At 41.8% G+C, this 24,512-nt stretch overlaps 1 protein-coding gene across 3 annotated transcripts in view; it reads right to left on the reverse strand.

The window, feature by feature from the left end:
• LOC113019648 (alpha-2-macroglobulin-like) overlaps positions 1–23,320 on the reverse strand; it is a 25,191-nt gene extending 1,871 nt beyond the window's left edge. Inside the window, exons 1-30 of one of the 3 annotated variants that reach the window (XM_026163418.1) lie at positions 23,248–23,319; positions 22,835–22,959; positions 22,575–22,755; positions 22,326–22,479; positions 19,744–19,796; positions 19,618–19,638; positions 18,903–19,068; positions 18,744–18,828; positions 18,497–18,647; positions 16,199–16,316; positions 15,996–16,105; positions 15,731–15,898; positions 15,269–15,496; positions 13,729–13,792; positions 13,489–13,634; positions 12,934–13,083; positions 12,098–12,241; positions 11,868–11,991; positions 11,615–11,765; positions 11,020–11,245; positions 10,633–10,759; positions 9,952–10,073; positions 9,815–9,866; positions 9,508–9,591; positions 6,637–6,813; positions 6,311–6,386; positions 4,943–5,099; positions 4,292–4,366; positions 618–780; positions 360–547 (exon numbers count right to left, since the gene is read on the reverse strand). In XM_026163418.1, coding sequence (XP_026019203.1) covers positions 360–547; positions 618–780; positions 4,292–4,366; positions 4,943–5,099; positions 6,311–6,386; positions 6,637–6,813; positions 9,508–9,591; positions 9,815–9,866; positions 9,952–10,073; positions 10,633–10,759; positions 11,020–11,245; positions 11,615–11,765; positions 11,868–11,991; positions 12,098–12,241; positions 12,934–13,083; positions 13,489–13,634; positions 13,729–13,792; positions 15,269–15,496; positions 15,731–15,898; positions 15,996–16,105; positions 16,199–16,316; positions 18,497–18,647; positions 18,744–18,828; positions 18,903–19,068; positions 19,618–19,638; positions 19,744–19,796; positions 22,326–22,479; positions 22,575–22,755; positions 22,835–22,914 — 3,741 coding nt within the window. In that variant the 5' untranslated portion in view covers positions 22,915–22,959; positions 23,248–23,319. Of the gene's footprint in view, positions 1–359; positions 548–617; positions 781–4,291; positions 4,367–4,942; positions 5,100–6,310; positions 6,387–6,636; positions 6,814–9,507; positions 9,592–9,814; positions 9,867–9,951; positions 10,074–10,632; positions 10,760–11,019; positions 11,246–11,614; positions 11,766–11,867; positions 11,992–12,097; positions 12,242–12,933; positions 13,084–13,488; positions 13,635–13,728; positions 13,793–15,268; positions 15,497–15,730; positions 15,899–15,995; positions 16,106–16,198; positions 16,317–18,496; positions 18,648–18,743; positions 18,829–18,902; positions 19,069–19,617; positions 19,639–19,743; positions 19,797–22,325; positions 22,480–22,574; positions 22,756–22,834; positions 22,960–23,247 lie in introns of all 3 variants that reach the window. The other 2 variants (XM_026163415.1, XM_026163417.1) reach the window with 2 other exon arrangements.
• Between the last annotated feature and the right edge of the window lie 1,192 nt (positions 23,321–24,512).

Below are 24,512 nucleotides of genomic sequence, written 5' to 3' on the forward strand. Positions count from 1 at the left end.
TCCAAAGTTCACTTCCTGGTTAAATAAACGTTAAACAGGTTAAAATATCTTTAACTGAGAATTATCAAAGTATAGAAATTACAGGTATAAACTCGCAGGTGATCTGTTATTTACAGGCTGTTACGTGTAGTTGGTGTACAGAAGTCTGAGGTAACATTGCTATTCTGTAAAAACAATGAATTTTTAGAATTAAATGTTATATTCTAACTAAAGAATAAAAACTTCTCTGCCTGGCTAAAACAAATCTGTTTTACATATCTGATAGAAAACTGAAAGCTTCAGTATTATTTCTTTTGTCCCTGGTTTTGTCTAAGACTGTACTCAAAGATGAGCTTCATACTGTTCGGGTGGTGTCGTACCTGAGTGGAGGAGAAGCCTCCGTAATAGTTCTGCTGCCCAGTCAGCCACCTGATAATACCAGAGGCATATCCCAGATCCTCAGCAGTCGGGGAGGCGCTGAGTTTGGCCAACAGCACATAAGAACTGATCTCCACTGACAGGGAGGCTGATGTTTCTGCTGCTGTCTGAGACCAGTAGAGGAAACCTCCTACAAACACAATAACAGTCACAGTGATGCTAATAAAGCCTGAATGATGTCCTGCTAAAGGATGACTCACCTTCCCTCACTGCAACTGTGTCTAAGTGCTGCAGAAGGTGAGCTCGGGTCTCCACGTCTCCTGCCAGAGTGAACACATAGGCCAGCAGAGCTGTAGTGTAGGTGTTGCTCAGGTCACTGAGAGACTCCTTGAGACAAGCCAGGCTCTGGATCATCACAGGATCCTTTAAAAGATCAAAACAAAGAACTTTAATGGACAAACAGAAACCTTCTTTCATTAAACCCAGTGTGAGAAGAATAGGAGGCAGAGTTCCTGATTCAGTCACTCAAAACATCAGCGTGATAATAGAAAACACAGCAATTAGAGGAAAGTACAGATCAAGCAAAGACTGGAGCAATCTGCTAGTAGTATTTACAATATAAAGAACATATTGAAAAAACACTGTACAGGTTGGGTGGTGATACCAGTCCTTGCTGGTGAGAGTTCAGGTATGTGGATGACACCTGGGTGAAAATCAATTCTCAGGACGTTCCACAATTCACAGATCACATTAACTCAGTGGAACGACACATCAAATTCACCAGGGAGGATATGAAAAGTGTCAGGTTAGTCTTCTTAGACTGTGAGATTTCCATCAGGGATGGAGGACATTTAAAAGCTGATGTGTACCGTAAACCTAAGCTCCAGCCGATCCAGGAGAGAAGGACAACTGCTGCCTAAGTGAAAACCTGTAGTGATCCCGTATGTGTCAGGAGTATCGGAGCAGCTGAGGCACATTTTTTTCTAAACACTGTGTCTCTGTGGCTTTTAAACCCCAAAACACGCTGCACCAAAAATTGGTCCACCCCGACACAAACAGAGTAACATAGTGTACGGTGTTAAGTTCCAGAAGGATTGCCAGGATCTATACATCAGGGAAATCGAACAACCTCTGGCTAAGTGGATAGCACAACACAGAAGAGCTACCTCGTCAGGCCAGGACTCTGCAGTCTATTCACACCTACAGGCTAGTGGACACTCTTTCAATGATGAGGATGTAACATCCTGGACAGGGAGGAACGCTGGTTTGAGTGTAGGGTCAAGGAGGCCATTTACGTGAAAAAGGAAAGACCATCTCTGAATCGAGGAGGGGGCCTAAGGGTACATATTTTGCCATCTTACAATGCTGTGATTGCAGCCATTGCCCAACTCTCTGTGAATGGTACTGATGGCCATTGATCAGTGGTGCTTGATCAGTGGTCTTTGATCAATGGTCATGAGAATATGCATAATTACGATTAAGGAACTGACCTCCCAGCCCACTGTTCCTTCAGTGGGCTGGTTTCAGTCATTATGCAAATGTCCTGTTTATAAGATTGAAAGCTGCAGTCAGCTGAGACTGAAGAAGTCACTTGGATGAGTGACGAAACGTTTCTCCCACTGAAAACATCCAGATGAACAGAATCAACTTTTTGGGGTATATGTAATATATATATTAGATTGTATATTATATTGTTGGTTTATACACTTTTGTGTATGTATGTATATATGCATACCAGCTCGGACGTCGCCCGGATCAACTACTGGAACAAGAAGGCATTGGTGGGCAAGAGATGAAAATAGGGCGTTGTTGGAATGCTGCTATACAAGAAACCCTGGCAGAAGGGGTTACATGAATAGGATGAGGGACCTATGGAATACCCAGCACCCACACTGACAGCGAAACAACTAATAGCTCAGTGTTCCAACATTCGAAAGAAGGGTATTGCTCTCACAGCTAGAGATTGACGAGGTGCCACACAAATGCTACGGCAAGGGGGAGCCAGGACGACAGGTCAGGGGGGAGATGTCATCACCTCCACCCGAGATTTTTACCAAGCCCCAAGTGCTATAGTGCAAGAGGAAGTGACCTGAAAGATAGGATCATGGCAAAACTTGAAAACTGGATTCCCCGTAGCTGGTTACCAAGATGTGAAGATCTGCTAGATGATGTAAATGCGATACATACAGCCACGATTATCGAGACTAACAAGCTGATCTACAGTACAGCAGCAGTGATCAGAAAGATGCTTGGCTACAGGTTGAACAGCCACAAGAAGGAGACTAGAGGCTAAGATCAAGGAGGGAGGTTAGCCAACTATCGGAGCTGCAGAAAGGTGTGACAAAGACGGTGCCCAAGAAGAAGTATAGCAAGCTGTCCATGGAAACTGCCAAACAACGACTAACAGCCTTGGCCAGCACCTTGCCATACACTAGTATGGCTCACGTCTACTGGTGGAAGAAGCTGACTGCACTCCATGAGCGTCTGGCAGCATAAATTAACCAGCTGTTAGTTGACGAGAGACACCCAGAATGGCTAACTGTAGGGCGGACAGTCCTGAAGGGATCGGTCCCATCCAACTGGCCGGTCAGTCTTGAAGGGATCGGTCCCATCGGTCCCATCCAACTACTGACCAATAACCTGCCTCAGTACCACATGGAAGCTCCTGTCAGGCATCATAGTGGCTAAGATGAACAGACACATGTTCCTGTGCCCCACTCATTGGCAAGAATACCAGAGGTGCAAAACACCAGCTACTTGTAACAATCAGCCGAGACTGCCTGGATTGATTACAAGAGGGTCTATGACTTAATGCCCCACAGCTGAATCCTGGAATGCCTAGACCTGTACAAGATCAACAGGACTTTAAGAGCCTTCATCAAGAACTCAATGGGAATGTGGCGTATAACACTAGAGGCCAACTTCAAGCCCAAAGCACAATCATCATCTATCAAGGAGATGCTCTGTCCCTACGGATACTGACTACGGAATGAAGCATCTGTCAGCCATCTGCTGTACGTGGATGACATCAAGCTGTATGCCAAGAGTGAACGAGACATCGATTCACTGATCCACACTACCAGGCTATACAGCAACGACATTGGAATATCGTTCGGACTGGAGAAATGTAGTCGGATGACAACAAAGAGAGTAAAGGTAGGCAGAACTGAGGGAATCTAACTAAGGCAACATTGCAGACATAGAGGACATCTACAACTACTTGGAGATCCAACAGGCAAATGGAAACCACAAAGAGGCTGCTGGGAAAGCTGCTACCACCAAGTACCTGCAGAGGGTCAGGCAAATCCTGAAGAGTCAGCTGAATGTTAGAACAGGATCCGGCCTATCAAAACTTAAGTCCTGCCCATCATCAGGTACCCTGCTGGGATAATAAGCTGGCAAAAGGAGGAGATAGAAGCCACTGACATCAAGACAAGAAAGTTCCTAACCATGCATGGAGGGTTTCACCCCGAGTCCAGCATGCTAAATGGAAGGAAGGAGGCCAGGGACTGGTGAGTGTCAGCACCACATTCCATGATGAAACAACGAATATCCACGAGTACGAGGAAGATGGCCCCAACTGACAGCGTGCTCAGTGAATACCTTAGGCAGCAGAAACTCAAGAAAGAGGAGGAAGACGAGGAACCATCATGGAAGGACAGGCCCCTGCACAGTATGTTACCACCGGCAGATAGAGGAAGTAGATGATACCCAGAAATCCTACCAGTGGCTGGAAAAAGCTGGACTGAAATACAGCACAGAGGCACTAATCATAACAGCACAGCAACAAGCTCTGAGTACAAAATCCATAGAGGCTGGGGTCTATCACACCAGGCAAGACCCCAGGTGCAGGCTGTGTAAAGATGCTGGCTCAGCAGCTCAAACTCTACTCCTTTTTTTGTTGAATACCTTGATATTCTTTGAGTCTACTCACATGTTGGGATGTATTCATTTCCAAGAAGGCAGCAGTAACGTACGCACTGAGAGTCACTTCATCAGATACACCACCCTGTCAACAGAAGACATCATAGACACTTTATCATCAATGCACCAACATTCAGGGATATGAAGTCATGAAAATGATTTTCAGATGCATGTGGTTTTAGTATCATCAATGTCTTCATGCATGTTCAAACATCCAGCTAAAGAGATGAACGGGAAGTTGATTTTGTTCATCTGGACATTGTATTTCCAGTGAGATGGATGTTTCTTCACCTCGGGTTTCCAACCTTATAAACAGTTTGTGTAGTCATCTAGTAATCAGAAGGTTGGTGGTTTGATTCCCCGCTGCTCCAGCCTGCATGCCAAATATTTGTGGGCAAGATACTAATCCCAAGTTGGTCTCTAGTGCATACTTTGTATTTTGTATAAATATGTGTGAATGCTACAAAGAAAGCAGTGCTGGTGTGAATGGAACAAGATGTATGGAAATAATTTCTTATATAAAATAATAGAATATACTGATGTGAGCTATTACAGTATGTAGTACAGTGTTTTCCATGTATGCATGACATTATTAATAAAATTTGTTAAATCCACACTGGAGGCTGTTTCCACAGTCTAACAGCGAAGAACTGCAGGTTACCTTCATTCCGTTGTGGAAGAGTTTCCCAGACTTTTCAAAACAGCCATTTTCTTGTTGTTTATGTTGCAGCCAGGTCTTAGACTCTTCGATCTTTCTGGGATCAATAAAGATGAAAGACTGAGCTTTGGCAAAACTTCTTACCACAAACGCAGTCAGCCTGACAGAAAGAAAACAACACTTACACGTCTTACAACGATGGAAATGTTTGGCTGTGAGGTCACATTAAGAGAAAGAAATACTGATCATTATGAAAATAAAGTTGAAATTTCAAGATTAAATTTGAAAATGTATTTTGAGACAAAAGCAGAAATGTGGATATCACAGTTATTTCAGGACAAACTGCCACGGTTGCTTTACCCTCTGAATTAGTGAAATCGTACTTCAGACTCAGTTTTAGTAACAAGGAAGGAACTGATAATAATGGATTGGATTTATATAGCGCTTTTCAAGGCACCCAAAGCGCTTTAATATACCACTATTCATTCACTCTCACATTCATACACTGGTGGAAGCAACTACAGTTGTAGCCACAGCTGCCCTGGGGCAGACTGACAGAAGCCAGGCTGCCATATCGCGCCATCGGCCCCTCTGGCCAACACCAGTAGGGTTAAGTGTCTTGCCCAGGGACACAACGACCAGGACAGAGAGCCCAGGGATTGAACCGGCGACCTTCCGTTTACAGATGCGATTCCCAACCCCCTGAGCCACGGTCGCCCATGTCACTTGTAGCAATAAAAACAGTGTGGCAGTAAGTATAAGTACACTGAAAAGCAGAAAGTGGTGCAGAAAGCTGCATGTGGTTAGATTTGTATAAAAGGAAATGGCTGCTAATGTACTGATGCAAGGATACCGATGGTTCCACGCTCGTGGGATAAAGAGGATCTATGCTGTATCACAAGACCACTGATTTATTTCACTACATCTACTCAAGGCATTTTATACAGGGTATAGCAGTCGTTTGAAGCAACAACTGTAATCATTTCAACTGTTTTCTTAGATTTGAATTTGACTTTTTTTCACAAAACAGTATTAAGACTTTATTATTGAAATAGTATTTAGACTTTTTCTTAAAGTAAAATAACTTTAAGCTTTAAAATTTGACTTTATTCTAATAATGATCAATAACATTTTTATGTGGCTCTAATGCTCCTTCCTACCTACTAAATTACACAGTATTAACCAAAAGGTATTGTTAATGTTGGCTTAGTCAAAGGATTAAATGGAGAATTATTTTAAGTATTAGAGGTAGACATGTTTATGTTATTAATGGGTAGTCAAACTTCAAGAAACGTCTTCTGTTTGGTGGGACATTTAAAAACCAGTGTAACCTCTCTGGTTTGTGACATGTTTGATCAGTGATGTTCTCACCAAGTGTTTCCTGGTCCTGTTCCAAATGTGGTGTAAGCACCGTCAGCACTTTTGTAGTTGAGCTGTCTTTGGTATCCTGTAACAACAGGGACACCATGATCGAGACATTGTTGCTATGGTGATGATTGGACTCCATTTGTTTATGGATCTGCATGTGTACATCGAGATTTGGGAAATTCAATGACTCTTGCTGACAGATGAGGAAAATGACGCATTTGACCAAAAGCTGTGGCTAATGTTCTGCCTCCTGTCGGCTTGTTTCTTGAACCGTGTGTGTTGAAGTGATTCAAATGATTTCCTTCTTAGAGGAAACAATAAAAACTTGCCACTGGTGAGGAAGTTAGTAGCTTTTTCCATGATGGCTGCGGTGAGCTGCTGTGTGCCTTTCAGGTAGTGGAGGATGTAGATGTTGGGGGCCAGGAGAGCCATGTTCTGCTCCCCACATCCATACGGCATCTGCAGCAATCCATCCAGGTTCTTCAGAGCCCGGCCGAGGATGTCACCTGATCAAAAACACTGATTCACTAAAACTAACAAAACTAGTGTAAAACAACTTTGTATTATTGGGCAGAGATAACCTGAATACTTCAATGTGCAATTTTAAATGATGATTTCATTTAGTGAGCGAAAAAACATCCAAACTGAAAATCGTAGATTGACTGTGATTAACCAAATATTTCTGGGAAGACTGAGTTTCGTTTCACCAACCAGACCCAGGCCTGATTAAGGCCAGACCTGCTGGATCAAGAAATCACTCAAGTACAATCTGTTTGATAAAAGGGAAGCAGGCTAAAAGACGTCCAGAAGAAACACGTCGTTGCCATGACCAAAAGAAATTCAAAAATAGGCGAGAAGTCTTGAGATCTATCAGTTTGGACAGGATTAAAAACAATTTCTACAGCTTTGGAGCGCCAGTGCACCATGTTGGAACCCATTATCCACAAACTGAGAAAACTAGAAAAGATGTGGCCGAAATTACTCCATTAGCACATCGACGACTCACCGAAAAAGTCAAGCGAATCCCAACAACACCCAGAACTGAAGGCCTTGCCTTCCTCTGTAAAGGTCAGAGTTTACGATTCAACAATACAAAGGAGACGGGGCAAAAACAGCATTCATGGACAAAACCACTGCTGACCAAGAAGAACACAAAAGCTTATCTCACATTAGCTAAAAAACATCTCCATGCTCCACAAGATATTTGGGAGAATATTTTATGGACCGAAGAGAAAACGTTTTGAGTTTTGTTGCATTTGGCTTAAAAGTGACGCATCATTTCATAGAAAGAACATCATACCAACTGTGTGATGCTCTGGGGCTGTGTGGCGTAGCTTTGTCTGCGGCTCAGCTGCAGGGGAGGGGTGGGGCATTGGGTTCAGGTGGTTAGTGACGGAGGAGTCTGGTTAAGGCAGCTGGTGCCCAGTGTTAAATCATGCCTTTGCTGTTTCAGTAGCTCGCCATGACCTGGAGGGAAGAACTCTCTACCAGGAGAATGTCCAGCTATCAGTTTGTGCCTTAAATCTAAAACTTGGGCATTTAACCTTCTGGGGTCAGGGTATAATTGGCCGTTTTTGACTACTTTTGATTTTACCTCTATATCTCACCTTTAAAAACTGTTTATCTTGCCTTGTTTGGTATCGTTACTTTCAGCACAACTTCAAATATCTGAAATTTCAGTTATTTTTTCACTATACCATACTATACTATACTATATTAGCACAACTGATTTAAATTCAGACAATAAATTCAAAATCCGAGTAGAAAAAAGTTATATTTTTTACTGTAAAACCCACAAACATGTTTAACAAATTATTTTCATAACTTGAAATGCAAATAGAAATTGTACATTTCTAAAAATTATGCACAAGTTTTGCAAACAACAAAGTTATATGGTACTATTTACCTAAAAATGCAGCCCAGGCCTCAGGCGTTTTTTACATAACCATTTAAATCTATTTACAGAACAATCAGGTGTACTGCATCAAATAAGAAGGAACACAAATGATTTGTGTTCAGTATAAGACAGAGGAGAACAGCACAGGCCTAAAGCAGGTCTGACAGCAGGAGGAGCATCAGTCCAGTTTTCCATGTGGGAACAGCGTTTACACTGGAATCTGCCTTTGACGGCGTTTTTGGAGCAAATGTGACATTCAGCAGTATAACTGACACACAATACAACACAATAACTACACAACACACTAACTACAGCCTCCAAACACGCTAAACGTCACTAATGTGTGACATATGAAAACTCGCTCTCTCTCTCTTTTGCTCGCTTTCCATCACTACTAAAAATGCCGTTCTCCCTAAATAACCAAGCGTCACATGTTGCCATATCATTTTTTGATTGGCTGACATGGTAAACTCTAACACCAATAGGGAAGGGGTGTTTTTTATTTTTATTTTTTCACGCGCAAGCGGAGAGTGTTTGCTAGCGCTGTCTGTAGAAAACGTCGTTTTTACCTTCTTCCTGCTGTAAACGCCGCTGTTTTGTTCAGAAAAAAACTTTATGTATATTTTTTATCATAACTCTGGTTTTACGTGGTCCATCGACACAATTCAAGAACTGGTATATAGTCTGAAGTCCGTTACTTTCGACCAACAAAACAACCTGAAGAGTCGGTTGGGAGCTGAAAGTCCTGGCTCTTTTTAATGCGCCGAGCCAAAAGAGCCGTTTCTCCAACAAGAGAAAGAAATCCCCTCACTATCTTGTAGCTGTGTTGTCTTAAATTGGTCATGTGATTTTGACGTGTCGGCGCATACGTCGACCCCAGAGGGTTAAGATGGAAAATGATCCAGGACACCAGAAAGTGGTCGAGTCAAAATCTGGACTTAAATCCTACTGACATGATTCTGCATGACCAGAACGATTGCGCTGGAAAACCCTCTGGTGTGACTGGGCCAAAACTCAGCGTTTCAAACACACTTATGACTAAAGCTAGACTGCAGTTCTTCCTGCACAGAATGGCACAAACAGCCTTTTTGGGGTCCATTTCTTTTTCACACAAGGCCAGGAAGACGTGGGTCTATCTATAAATGAAATCATCTTTTAAAAGCTGAATACGGTTTTTACTTTTACTTGAACATGACGTCTCTTTTATTTTCTGTTGTTTTCGTAATTTGCCTTTTTAACAAAGCTTTAACCTGCCATATTTTATTTGGCTGAATCAAAATTGAGATGAAATCATGAGGTTTACCCAGGACTGATACAGAAGTGCGGGCAGATCCTTCTATCACATTCTCAGGCAGATGTATCTCTGCTTCCTCCGTCAGCGGGCTTCCTGTGTACAGACACAACAAACGTCCAATCAGGAAGTCACGACTACAACAGTTACTGTCCAAAGTCACCAGGTGGCCTGATCTTCAGCACATATCGTTACATTTTGTGAAAGTAAAAGATGAAAATTTGGCACATTTTATGTACACAGTGCACTCCACTGCTAACTTTGAGCATTTAGGTCATTTCTTTATTTAAACTTTGTAACTGATGGAAATCATACCGACCTTTTGGACAAAGAAGCCAGTTGTACGTCTTTGTCGTCTCACTTCCCTCAGCCTGAGGAAAAGTATCTTTAAAATGAGTAACAATTTAAATTTTATGAGTAAAAATGTTTTTCTCGTCTCGTATTTATGACACTGACCTTCACTATGAGAGATTTGGTGACCACGTCGATGCGACCTCTGTCTGGTACGCTCACAACCTCATTATCGCATGACACATGGGACGCTACGGCCTCAGCAGACACAGTCACATTCACAGCCCCTAAAAGCAGCAGCACAGGTCACCTTCTTCGTCTCTCCATTAAAATAAAGGTTACCGAGGTTATTTTACAGATTTTGTAGAAACTAGAAGGAAATGTGTTGGGACAAAAGGAGGCGGTTAACTGTGATCACACTAGATCTAAATCTAGATTTAATGTTGGTTCTAAATCGAAGGTAAGATCAATTACAATTGGAAATTTTACTGCATCAGGCATGAAAAACATGAGCTGAAAAAAAAAACAGTCCAAAATTATGTCAGGGTTGCTGCTGAGTCCTGCTGGAGGCCAAAGTACTGCAAATCATAAGATCCATTTAAGATTAAGAAGAAATCATTTGCATGGCAATGCAACTGCAAACAGTCTGTTCTAATGATACTGTGCAAGGGAAGCATGCATAATGAATTGAAAGGAAGGTTTCAAAATGACTTGTAATTGGCTAAGACAGCTGCATTAGGTAAAGCATGAGGATGGAGGCAGCTGCTGCCCTCAGGCTGGAGGTATAGACGTTCTGCCCCACTCCCTACAACCCCCACGTGTGGAGGACCAAAGCCTGATCCTCACCTAAGGCTGTTGGGATCATGGTCCACCTGAGGGTCTTGCGCTCGTTGGCACACAAACAGGATGTGTACAGATCACCAGAGAGAGGCGTGAGGGTGTAATCTGAGGACGGCCCAGGAGTGACAGTAACCTGTACGAGGAACACAGACATGGCTACATTTAAACCTGAGTTCAAATGTGAACACACCTACAGGTGAGCTTGTAGGTGTTGGTGAGCAGGGGCCCTTCAAGAACGGCCTGCATCCTGCATGGTTATATTGCCAAAGAAAAGATATTTTCTATTGTATTTTAATAACTATGATATAAATTTTGCTTAGAAAGTCATGTTTTCAGTATGGCTTTCCTTGGCTATGAACAGACATGTATCTAAACACTTTAATCATTCATTACCATGATGCAGCTGGTCAGGTAGTTAAAGACAGTCGCCCTCAGTTCAAAGTGCTCCCCCCGGATGATGGAGTAGGGCATGGTGAGTTCAAGGAAGAAAGGTTGGAAGACTTTCATTTCTTTACGAGGAGCCAAACCAAAACCCTGAGAGGACAAACAGAAAGCCTCCGTCTCCCAGGTGGTGATGGTGTCTGGGACAGTCAGGGACACGCCCCTTTTCCCATCGTCTCTGAAGCAGCAGAAACACACAAACATATTCTGTAACATAATCAAACATGTTTTTATGTCTGTAAATTACTTGTATAACAGTGTAGTTACATCCTGCAGTGTGAATGACTTGTATATGTTGCATTGACAAAGTAAAAGAGCTCCACGGTGCTGATGACAGTGAAATAATATATCCCACCAAACTTTAAATATGACAAAACATCAGCCTGAAGCATCAAAACATGCTCAAGAAAAAACTCACAATTATTCTATTTTCATCTTTTTCATGTGTGCAAAGACACAGCAGAAAGTTCACATGGGTTTCTAAATGTGATCGTATAAACTTTTTAAAATGGAATATGCACCAGATCTCTTCACAACAGATACTTACCCAACTTCCACCAGATCCCAGATCCACGTCTCAGGGAAGAAAGAGCGAGCTGTCTCTATTGGTGCAGCTTCAGGAGGAAGCTGCCCAGCAAATCCCAGACCAGGACCAGGAGAATATCCAATACCTGGAGCTGGACCCATACCTGTATTTACTAGTGTAAGAAAAAAAAAGGAAAATAATTACCGGTTTTCTTTTTGGTGAATACAAAGAAAATTTGTATCAAAAACACAATGCAAACAAGCAAATGATTCACCTTGGTAGCCAGGATGACAGCCATCATGGTAGAAAACTGGGCCATCACGGTATACTTTTCCTTTTAACTTGACGCATGAAGGCAATCGAAAAACCAAGTTTGTCGCCATCTTCAGTCCGACTTTCTACATATTTCAGCAGCACACAAAGGTCAGCAAAAACTGGTGCAACAACAAAAACTATTGTATTTAGATTAAGTTTGACGGACTCACAGGTATACTTGTATTTTACCTGGAAAACTGCATAGGCGTCATTTTGCTCTTGACTGGGGTGCGGCAAAACATATCTTTTTGGTCTCACATTAAGGCAGTCTGTAGCATCATGAACTTCATACGGGATACCTGAGGATTTCTTGAGTGGGAGCAAGTCAAATATCTGAAAAGAAAAGTGCAGTTCAGCAAAACCTCCAAACATTTTTAGTCCTATGAAGTTTTGACTGATCTATCATGATCATGGTCACATTTGGTCCACATAATTGTAAACTCTTAAATGAAGTACTGGTGTAAATATTAGAACTGATTAGGTTCAAATGAACTGCTAGATTATCTAAGAAGGGTTCTTAAAAAATAAATAAATAAAAATGATGAAGTCAGCAGTAAGCCTCCACAGATATGAGGTGTTGTAGTTGAGGGATCTTACAGAAGTTGTACAATTTCTCTATAAACTGTTCGTTCTTAGTGACTTATATGGTAAGTGTTCTCCATTTGAAGCTGTCTCTGTAGCTCCTTTAACTCACCAAGTCTCACTTTTCCCAGGTTTTTCTGTATGTATAACATTAACAAATACTCGTGTATTTGAGCAGTTTTGAGCAGTTTAAAGTTAAAGTCTTCTCAATAAAGTAGACACTGACTGGCAGGTGATGCATTTACCTGACTGTCATCACAGACACATGCATATGTAACCTTGTATTTTTTATACCAGTTTGCTTTAAGACAAACTCAGCATTTGACTGTTTAAAACAGTTCAATGTACGACTGCCCAGACGTGAGCTGCTGGTAACTCTTGACACTACGGGCTCTGGAAATAAGGGATGAATCCACCTCACTGGTGTTAATATCAGCAGTTACCTTATCTGCATCCAGAGTCTTCCCAGGCTCCTTGATGAGAACGCTCTTGTCGATGGCGCTCACACCACACAGAGAACGTGGCAGGGCCGTCACCTGCATGTTGGTCTCTTCACCTGGGACGGCTGAAGACGGTGAAAACTCCACTGACACCTGACACACACAAAACACCCGTAGAAGTTTAGTGACTGTGATGAGTCCCCACTCACTGCTGGCTAAATGAGCTGCTTCACTGTGGTGAGTGACAAATCATGAGTCCCATGTGATGGCTGTAGCCCATGTTGGACACTGTATGAACACTGTGTCAGTGTTAGATAGGTAGGACTTGCATCATCATTGAAAAAGTGCTTGTATAAATGGGAGTGAGCGGGTCATGAGGTCATATAAAGAAGCAATTTGAGTCCTCAGGTAGAGTAGAAACAGCTGTGCAACAATCAGTCCATTTACTGATGCTAGAAATCCTCAGGTGATTCAGCCACCTGGAGATGACTTTGATTTGAACGACATGGCATGACTGCAGACACCAAACACACAGCACACCTCTAGAATTACACTCACCTTGTTGCTGAAGCATTTCTCAGTAGAGAAGTCAGCACTGTGGGCAATTACATCCTCACTTGGCAGGACGGCATAAGCCACAACCTGGAACTCTGGAGCCATCTCAGGAGACACTCTGACTTTAAAGGACACCTGGCCCTCATTCACTGAAACACAGGTCCAAACATGCATCCACAGATCAACAAAACAGACCAACGTCAATGCTTGGCTGTGGCATTTGTGGAAATATGGAAATTTTACCCGATCTGTCTTGCACTTCAACCTGTGTTTGTCCTTGCATGGTGACAGCTCCTCTGGACAACACCTGGAAGACAGAAATCATTTAGAAACAAGAATGAACTAGCACTGATATCTGTGGACATCACTACCAGTGAAAGGTTTTGACACCTTAATTCAATGTGTTTGAATTAAAAGGTTAAGAGACATCCAGATTCAAGGGAAGCAAATTTGGATGTCATCAGCATAACAATGAAAGGGAATGTTGTATTTCCTAAATATAGGAATAAAAATAAAAAAGGCAGCGTGTATGAGGAGAATAGAGCTGGAACCCAAACAGAGCCCTGTGGCACGCCACAACACACAGGGGCAGAGGAAGAGGGGCATTGCCCAATAGCAACAGAACATGAGTTCTCTGACAGGTATGATTTAAACCATGATAAAACTGAGCCTTTAAGACCAACAACGTGCTTGAGTCACGTGTTTGAGTCTCCATAAGAGAATGTTGTGATCAACTGTGTCAAAGGCAGCAGTCAGATCTAAAAGGACTAAAACAACAGAACAACCTGAGTCTACAGTTATAAGAAGATCATTAAAAGCTCGTAAAAGTGCAGTCTCAGGACAAGATTTAAAACCAGACTGGAATGCTTCACAAATGCCACAAACATCTAAAACGGTCGGACGTTGCTTGAGAACAACTTTTGCCAAAATTACGGACATAAAAGAGAGTTTAGAAACTGGCCTGAAGTTAGAAAGAACATTAGGATCAAGATTTTTCTTCTTAATGATGCCTCTGATGTCTTTTTTGTTGTGAGATTTGAAGATTCGTGTGCTGAGAAGTTTTTTCTGTTCTCAAACCGATCTCCCTTTAAGGGCTCAGTCTGGGTGGGTCTTTTTTCTCCTCATATTTCCTCGTGTATTGTGTATTTCCACTGTTCTACCTCATCTGACCTGTCGTCCCCATGTGATGTTTGTGCAATGTATGTATGGCTGGAAGGGTAAGATGGCGCTGGAGTGCTGGCAGCCTTTAACCCAATTTCCTTCTGGATCAATAAAGGTCATCAGTCAATCAGTCAAAAGTGCAGGGGACACAGGAAAAGCACAATAACTATAATGAGGGCTAAAATACAAACAACTTTAACTGAGAGCAGAACCCAGATGACTAAAACTAAGAAGGCCTAAGAATTTAAATACTTAGCAGAGAGAGAAAACTAAGGATATCATGAACAAAGGACCAAACACTGAGGCTAATTACTAAGCTGACAGAAAATGATGAGGGACAAAGCACAGGGACCAGACCTGAAGTCTGTGGAACCAGCTTCCACTTTGGATTCAGGAGACAGACGCCCTCCGAGTTTTAAGTTTAGGCTTTTTCCTTTTTGCTAAAGCATATAGTTTGGGCTGGATCAGTATTTATGCTGAAATAGATTGAAGCTGCTGGATTCTCATGATGGACTGAAAGTTTCTTCTTCAATCATGATGGGCATTACAACAGTACTTTTTTAGCAAATACACAAAAAGTCTGGTCATGTTCAACTTTGTAGTAAACCCAGAGATAACTCACCAGATAAATGACATCCACAGACCCCGGAGTCTCTCCCACTATAGTGTAGTTGACTGATACGTCTTCTTCTGCATCACAGGGAAGTGATTTATCCTTCTTCTGTACCTCTAGAGAGCTGATTGTTTTAATATCAGGAGAAGACGGCTGGGACATGGATAATGTGTGAAATCCCCTGTCATAGTATGCAGTTCTATATCCTGGGTAGCCCACTGTTGGTGTCAGGCTTGCCTAGTTGGGGATAGGAAACAAAAATTTAAAAACTTGATCTACAAATAACATTGGACAACGAGACTTTATAAGCAAGGCAAAGGTGGAGGAAGATGAGTCATAAACTGTTTCAGGATTGCAGCTTCCTACTGTGGGAGGTATTTGGACATTTGCAGCCTATCACAAACCAATTGTGGCTTCATGCTGCTGTCATGGCTGCATTAAATTACACATTGTTTCCGTGTGTCAGCTCACATGGAGTTGGATATCCTGGTCAAAGTTATCAGTGCTGAAAGAAAATGAGGCCACACCGTTGCTGTCAGTTGTCAGATTTTGTAGTGAGCGTGCTTGCCATATTTGTCCCGTGAACAGGTAGACCGGTGCGTCACAAACTGGTGTATTATTGTGGTACACTGCTCTGACCTGTTGAAGAACACAATGCTCTATCAATGGAAAATACAAACAATTTAAATGTGCTTTGCTACGACAAACTGAGCTGAAAACAACATGTTAGGCTTACTTTTCCTTCCACATTAGATCCCCGTTCCCAAACCTTGGGCACGTTAATAAAAGACACTTTTCCAAGGACGTAAGAAATCGTGACTCTCTTCTCTTGAGGGAGTGAAACACCTGAATGTAAAAACGTTCATGTTACAATCCTGTGAATGCCTTTTTGGTTAAATACACATCGATGTGTCATTTTAAAGGAATAACACAACTTGCCTGTTCCCTCTTCTTCCACTTTGGCCCTGATATCCAGAAAATCATGAAGCACCTTTTGGTCCATTTTAGTAAAAATTGACATGTTGAAGGAAAAAGTTCCACAGCCAGTCTTGTCTGCCTGGAAAGAACAATAAAGAAAGAAAATCACTGCTACAAGAATAAACCAAAATTAGAATCAAATCTCATTCACAGTTGAATCTATAAAATATATTAAATGTTCAAACTATGATATTTTATAGAGTCATGAAAAACTTGAGCTCATTTAGAATTTGATGAATTCTACGTGCATGAAAGCTGGTGCAACAACGGGACCAGAGGAGAACGCTCTACAGGGTGGGCCATTTATATGGATACACCGTAATAACATGGGAATGGTTGGTGATATTAAAGTCCTGTTTGTGGCACATTAATATATGTGAGGGGGCAAACTCCTCAAGATGGGTGGTGACCACGGTGGCATTTAGAAGTCGGCCATCTTGGATAGTCAAAGGAGCTTGCAAAGATCTTGGACACAACTTTTGTTTTTTCATTAGGGAGAGGGCCATGTGACACATGAAACTTATTGGTAATGTCACAAGAACAACAATGGTGTGCTTGGTTTCAACGTAACTTTATACATAAAAACATTTATTTATAAAATAATAGAATATAATTTTATATTTATATTTCAATATCACAATAATCTTCCAATTTAGAACTACAAGTTAAAAAAGAACTAACATAAATAAAATACACTTCCGCTAAATACTTCTCATTTATTTTCCCAAACCACACGGAGCTGCACTATAAGGACTAAAGAGCCGCACGCGGCCCCGGAGCCACAGGTTGCCGACCCCTGCTCTAGATCATGTTTACTCAAACATCAAACATGCATATAGAGATATACCCCTCCCCAACCTCCACCAGTCCGACCACACCTTTTGGTTCCTTGGTGTCCTCGTCTCTGCTGACATCTCCTGGACAGAGCGAGACTTTAGAGTGTAGTCAATGCAGCACAGCCCTCTCCCGTCCCTGATGGACATTTATTCCTCCCACTGCTTCAGCAGAGCAGCAAACATCACCAAGGACAGCTCCCACCCTGGTTTCAACATGTTCAGCCTGTTTCCCTCAGGGAAGTTCTACAGGTGCATCAGCACAAAGACCCACAGACTTAAATATTGTTTTCCTCTCAAAGGCCTGCAGTCAGTTCTCTCCTAGCCCTCTTGAGTTTCTGTGCATCACCAGACCTGAAGACGGCATCCCTGACTTTCAGCAGGGAATGGATTTCTGCATTCAGCCAGGGCTTCTGGTTTGGATACCACATCACAGACTTGGTGGTGGTAACATCCTCCACACACTTACTAATGTAGCTGAGGACAGCCAATCTATACTCCTCTAAATCCAGCTTCCCCTTATACACAGCAGCATCCCTGAAGACCAGTCTGTGCATTTAAAGCAGTGCTGCAGTGCAGAGTCACCGTCGTGGCGCCACACATTGATGGTTTTCTGTGTGGGTTTGGAGCGTCCTAGTTCAGAATACAGTTACTTTGTTGAAATAAATGGATTACACGGCGGTGTTTCCTGTTTCATATATATTAGACTCGACTGTACACTGTGTTCGTGTTTTCCTCTGAAACAATAAGTCCCGTTGGAGCAGCCTTTCAACGCCTCTCTCTGTCTCTCGCTAGCAGAGTTGACCCACACAACAAAGCAAAGCTAGTTTTCGGCTACAAGCCGACACGGAACCAATGTATCAGCCAGAGGTCCCTTTGCTACGGTTCGGAGCCGCGGACCTGTTTTATATACGCGCGAAATAGTTTTCTATACGAGATCACTGCAAAAAGTGCAGCTTTACCTAATGTCCACCTACTGTTACTCATTTATATTAAGATTTAAACATCTAGTTGGTGTTGATATGGAGAGTAACCTTCAGTAATCACACAGCAATAGTTCATTCATGTAGTTGTAAAAAGCATGATAATATATTAAGTAATCCAAAGTATTCAGAATACGTTACTCTCATTGACTAACGTAACGGAATATGTTACAAAATACATTTCGGGCATGTAATCTGTAGTTGAATACATTTTAAAAGTAACCTTCCCAACACTGGGCACATTGTTAAGCAGCCTGTAGCTAAAACACATCCTTTATTCCCATTTTGTTCTTTGAATCTAAAACAAACGCCAACAGTAAAGTGAACACACAGCGCCAGTTCAGCTGGGTAGAGCAGGCAACCCGTTTGCTGTAATGCTAATGCAGGGGCCTGAATGTACCCAAAGTATCAGGGAAAAAAGAGAAATGAAGCCATAACTGTACCTGCTTTGTCTCTGTGTGGCAGGGCGCACTTATCTGCAATAGGGCCAAATCATCCTCACTGTGCACCAATATACCAAAACCTCTATACAAATTAATAGGTCTGCACACATTGACTGTAACACGTCCTGGTACAGGCTGTCCATACGTGTACCTGTATAAAGAAAAATAAGTAAACATTATGAGTCATTTGCTCTCCAAACTCCAGATTTTACAACACATAATTTGTCCTGAAAGAACTTTTCCTTACTTTGCACACACTTTAGCTTCAATGTCTTCCTTCCCAATACTCACTTCTTCAGATATATTTACTGTCACATCAAATTTGGGTAAAACTGGGGGAAATATGAATGTCAGCATTTGCACTCCATTACAACAAAGAATTTAAGAATAAATAAGACTGACTTACCATATTTCTCCACTTTGAAGTTGTGAGATATTTTCCTCTCACCCACTGACACAATGATCTGGTACGGTCCCTCAGGGGCCTCAGCGTCCAAGGAGTAAGAAAGCTGCAGTATTCTGCTATTGGATGTTTCATTTAGCCACTGTCCAATCCTGTTACTGTGAGGATCCTGTTAAATCAAGTGACAGTGACAGCTACTACACAGGTGTAAGTACAGTACCAACTAGATTCTTTATTTTCCTTTTCAACAACATTAGAGCTAAAACTGGACAATATAAATTTAGGGGGACATAAAGATGTCCTGTCTTCATCTGTAGCCAGCTTTGTCCTCTTCTAGATATGAAGCACTTGTTTATAAATGTTTAAAAACTAAGTGATATAAAGAAACCTAAGCTGTAATGACAGGGAAGCTGTGGCTGTGTTTGTGGAGTAATTAAATCAAAATTATTAATTTGATTTAATCACTGTCATTTTATTTTCACATGTGGGGCATCAAGTGACAGAACAGACCCCTGCACGGTGTGTATTACATACATGCAACCCACTTTGTCCAGTTTTTAAAGCTTGCACTGTCAGTAACTTGGAGTAATACTGCAGAAGCAGTGTGTATGCAAGCAGTGAGCAGGGAACCTTCAAGTCTGTCTGACTGCATGTGTTCAGTGTTGTGTTGATGCATTTGCAAGAGAAGGAAAAGCCTTTTCTAGAGGCGCCCTCTTACCTGAAGTTCAATGACATCATACTGAAAGAAAAAGGAAGAAAGACAGGTGGAGTTAAGAAACTGTTGTGTAAATCACTGCATCCAAATTGCAAACAGCATTATTAATAATACTGTTCAAAAACTTACCAGCTGATTGGCAGGTCGCATTCTATTATCCATCGCAACGACTCTGAAATTCACTTTGAGAAGAATTGAGAGGTTACCTCTGTTTCTCTCTTTGTACTTTAAAACAAAGTCACTGCAACTTATCAAACATGGATCTGATTGGTTACCCTGCACAGCAAGCCTAGACAGATCTCAGATAATGGACTGACATGTATGAGACATATGTATAGAATTTATTGAAATTGAACTGATATTGCTAATTTATATTTTAATTAATGACACATTTAATTTATTATTTAATTATGTATTTAATACATTTTGGCACCCGAGGCCCTCCATATTCTTCCCTCACGATTTTTTTTCTTTCTGCTTTCTGCAGAAAGCAGATCCTGCTGAGCACCGCTCCTACATCGGTGGGGGAGAGAGTCATAGGTTGGTGGTCTGGCGTCATGTCTGCTTTGGTTGTGGTTGTGGGGTTCCCTCGCTCAAAACGAGCATAAAAGTTGTTGAGCTCGTTGAGGAAGGAGACATCAGAGGATGCGGGGGAGGGTTTGGTGGTCCTGTAGTCTGTAATGGTCTGGAGTCCTTGCCACATGCGTCGGGGGTTGGAGTTGGAGAAGTGTTCTTCTACCTTCTTTTTGTAATGGTGTTTGGCTTTTTTGATGCCCTTCTATAGATTAGCCCTGGCTGTGCTGTAGGCGTGTGCATCTCCTGACCTAAAGGCGGTGTTGCGGGCCTTCAGGAGGAGACGACCATCCCGGTTCATCCAAGGCTTCTGGTTGGGGTACATGGTGATCCGTTTCTGGGTGGTGACACTGTCTGTGGTTTCGGAGATGTAATCCAGTACAGATGAGGCGTACTGGTCCAGGTCTGTGTGGGTGAACATATTCCAGTCTGTGTTTTTAAATCTGTCCTGGAGCACTGCGTCTGTCCCCTCTGGCCACACTTTAATTGTCCTCACAGCAGGTTTCACACGTTGGATGAGTGGTGAATACCGAGGTGTGAGGAACAGGGAGAGATGGTCCGATTGTCCAATGTGGGGGAGGGGTGTGGCTTTGTAGGCTCCAGCCAGGTTGGAATACACATGGTCTAAAGTCTTGTCTCCTCTGGTGTGGCAGGAGACATGTTGGTGGAATCTGGGGAGGACTGTCTTTAAGTTGGTGTGGTTGAAGTCGCCAGCAACAATAAAAGCAGCCTCGGGGTGTTTATTCTGGTGTTTGTTAATGGCTGCAGAAAGTTTCCGCCTACAGGGAGGAGGTGGATCGTCTGGCTGAGTGGTGCGACACAAACAACCTGCTGCTTAACACCGAGAAGACCAAGGAGCTCATCGTGGACTACAGGAGGAATGCTGACCCACATCCACCCATCCACATTAAGGGGACGGCTGTGGAGCGTGTGAGCTGTCTTTTGCAATGTGAAGTTCTTCCTTAGTGTGAGCTCAAATATGAAACTTGTGGGATTTTTTTTCCTTTTGTTGTTTTTTAAAATACCATATTTTTCGGACGATAAGGCGCACTGACAATGAACTTGTCTGAAACGGGTCTGTTTTTATACATAAGGCGTACTGGAATATAGGGCGCATTAAACGCCTTATAATTTATGCTATGTAACTTTGCACTGTCCACTTTCTGCTGTAACCAAACAAATTTCTGACGTGTGGGACTAATAAAGGTTATCTTATCTTATAATAATGACTAACCTGGTATTGTGGATGGATTATCTCATTTGTTCTCCTGACTGAAGTTTGGTCCATTTAAAGCATCTTTCCGTGTGATTGCATTCGTCAAAAACCATCGGGAACGTTTATCGAATGGAAAAAAGTTAGCGTTCATCCTCCAGCTTCACTGTGTTTATGTTATGCTAACATAACTGTGTCGCTAGCGATCACGTAGCACATCATTATATACCAGCTAGCCCAACTTCGGTAATGTTTGAAGTGATAGCAGAGCTTTATGTTTTATTTCTATCCAGAAATCTCTCAGTCACAACATGCTATATTAGGTAGCTAGCAAAACCAGTGAGCTACCTTCCTGCTAACTTCTAACTCTGTTAAATTTAATAAATTCTGTTTGCATGGATGCCTGGATGTTAAACTTAATTGTTACACCTGTTAAAGCAGCAAGGCTGATCATTTTATTAAAGAGGAAAGAATTTAGACAGTTTTTAACTCTCAGTGATGCTGCAGTGTTCGTTTGACTTTAGGACTTGAACATACGGCATTTAGGACCCAGGCTTCTGACTCTTCTAGCCGTAATGCTCTGACAATCCATCAAGCTGTGCGGCTTCATACCTTACAAAAGGCGGATCAATTTTTGAGAAAAAGAAAGGATTTTAAGTGCGCATTATAGTCTGGAAAATGCGGTAGTTATGTTCAAAGATGGAGTCGGATTTCAAACTTCGAATAAACATCTCGATCGACCGTATTGATATCTTGAAAAAATTTTGCTCTATGAAGCAAACATTTCACATCAATCACTGTATGTGTGTCCAAATTTTGGACCACAAAACTTGTTACACAAATTGGAGATGGTGGAGCAGCTGGCTCATGATGTTGGAATTTGAATGAACTACATGTCTTATATAACATAACAGCACATTGTTACCTTTTTGTCCAGGGAGGTAGATGGGTTTGTCTGTTTGGATGAACGTGACGGGATCAGACGCTCGGATCATCACTTTTCTGACTTGTTTGGAGTAAAATGTGTCTCCTCGTACCTCCACCTGAAAATGTTGCACCTCCTTTTGTACCAAAGGAGCCTGAGACAGTGGGATATTTAGATAGTCATTAAAGCCTATAATGCTTACGATAACAACTAACACACACTTTGTGTGTGAAAGTGCTGGTTGCCAACCTCAAACTGAACACAGGTTTGAAAGGCCTCATTTGACGTATGCGTGAATAAGGTTGTGTTCTTCTCTCGGGACATCAAAGTGACAGTCATGACCAGAGTCCCACTGGGCTGTCGGAGAGTTGCACAGAATTTGGCCTCAGCTCCAGCTTCAATAACTGCAGGAATGGCCACCAGGTACTGGCTGCATACAGCATCACACATACAGCAGTTACTGCAGTGAACAACTCACACAGACAAAAACACGCTGAAGACAAACTCACGGTTCAGCCACCGCTTGATCCACATGCATCCAGCTCAGGAGGACACACAGAGTGCAGCTCAGGATCCAGAGACGGTCCATGACTGGTTGTGATCGTTCTCAGTGTCAGCTTCGGCTAAATATCGGCTGATCGTCCCCACCCACATAACAGCCACGTGTTTGAAACGCACTCATGTACTCTGATCTCCACAAAGTCTATCACTTACACATTTATAAAATCCCATTCCTGCTTTCAGCACTGAACACTAAACTATAGACAACAGTAAAGCTTGTTGTTCAGTGTAAAACATTACAGTAACATACAGTGCTCCGAGGTGATGTTTCTAAATCAGCTCAGAGTTTAATTCGGCTGTTACAAAAAGTTATTTCTGTTTCGAATGTGCCTGTTTTACTTATTAATGTGCATTTTCTTACCGTCAGTGCTGGGATATCCCACTGTAGTGTGTAACTACTGATATTCTCTAAAATCACTGGGCGTTACAGTAAGTGTAGCCACCAACAGTGCCCTTTACCCAGCGTGGGATGTCTGACTGCCATGTTTTTGACCTTGTTTCTCGGGAAAGACTAAACAAACGTTTGTGTAGTGATAACAGGCTCAAACACAACGGATGGATTCATCAGTGATGTCACAGACTGCTATATTTGCTTAAAAGACAAAAATCACAATGTTTCTGTAAGAATTCAAAATGAAACATGTTAAACAGCTTTTGTTGCACTTTAGTAAACAACACAGATCAAACTGCTGAAATAACAGCAGTGACAGTCACACTGCTGAGTGTGGAGGGATTTCTGGTCTGGTTTTTAAACTGTAACATTGCTGAGAATGAGTCATTATGTCTGACCCTCTGGACCCAGCAGTATTACCCCATGTTATTCTATTTGTCTTCTTTGATTTGCCTTTACGGGAAAAGGGTTTTTGTTTGTTCTGTCTTACTAATGTGCTGCAGTGGGGCATGTTTAAACACACATACAGATGTGTTCATCCTTATGAACAAATCCAGAAAATAACAGAAAAAAACAGTTAACAGCACTGAACCTATGAAGGACTGAAGTCTACTGATATACTGAATATCTGCTGCTGTTATGATATTATTAGATATTATTAGATATTTAATATGATACATGTATTTATGGTATGAGCTCACTCATGGTTAATGTGCTGAAACATGTGGCCAAGGACTAGACAGCATGCTCATTTAAATCGTGACAAACGTCATAAAGTTGGATTGTCTCCCATTTTAACAGCTCAACAATTTTCTCTTATAAATTTGACTACAGTAAAGGAATTCTGCAGTAAAGTCCGTTATCCCAAATGAAGTTAAATACTTTCATGAAATCAATTTCAAAGCATTTGGACCATATACACTTACAATACATAGCTTTTTATCACGTATAGATAGTTTAATGATTAAGAATCTGCCCCCTGGATCTATAACTGTATCGAGTACTGTGAAATTAATATTTTTATGGATTAAAATTGCTGCTCCTCTTTGTGTAGAATTATAACAAGCTGAGAACACATTAGGAAACTCAGGTGTTTTAAGATCATTCGAACCTCTAAGAGGTCTGTGGGTCTCTTGTAAAAGGACAACATCTGCCTGTAGTTTTTTGAGTTGGTTAAATATTTTTAACCTCTTTTCTCTGGAGCCAGCTCCATTTACATTCCATGTACCAAACCT

The sequence above is a fragment of the Astatotilapia calliptera genome, chromosome 3 (assembly GCF_900246225.1).
Source record: "Astatotilapia calliptera chromosome 3, fAstCal1.2, whole genome shotgun sequence".
Lineage (NCBI taxonomy): Eukaryota > Metazoa > Chordata > Actinopteri > Cichliformes > Cichlidae > Astatotilapia > Astatotilapia calliptera.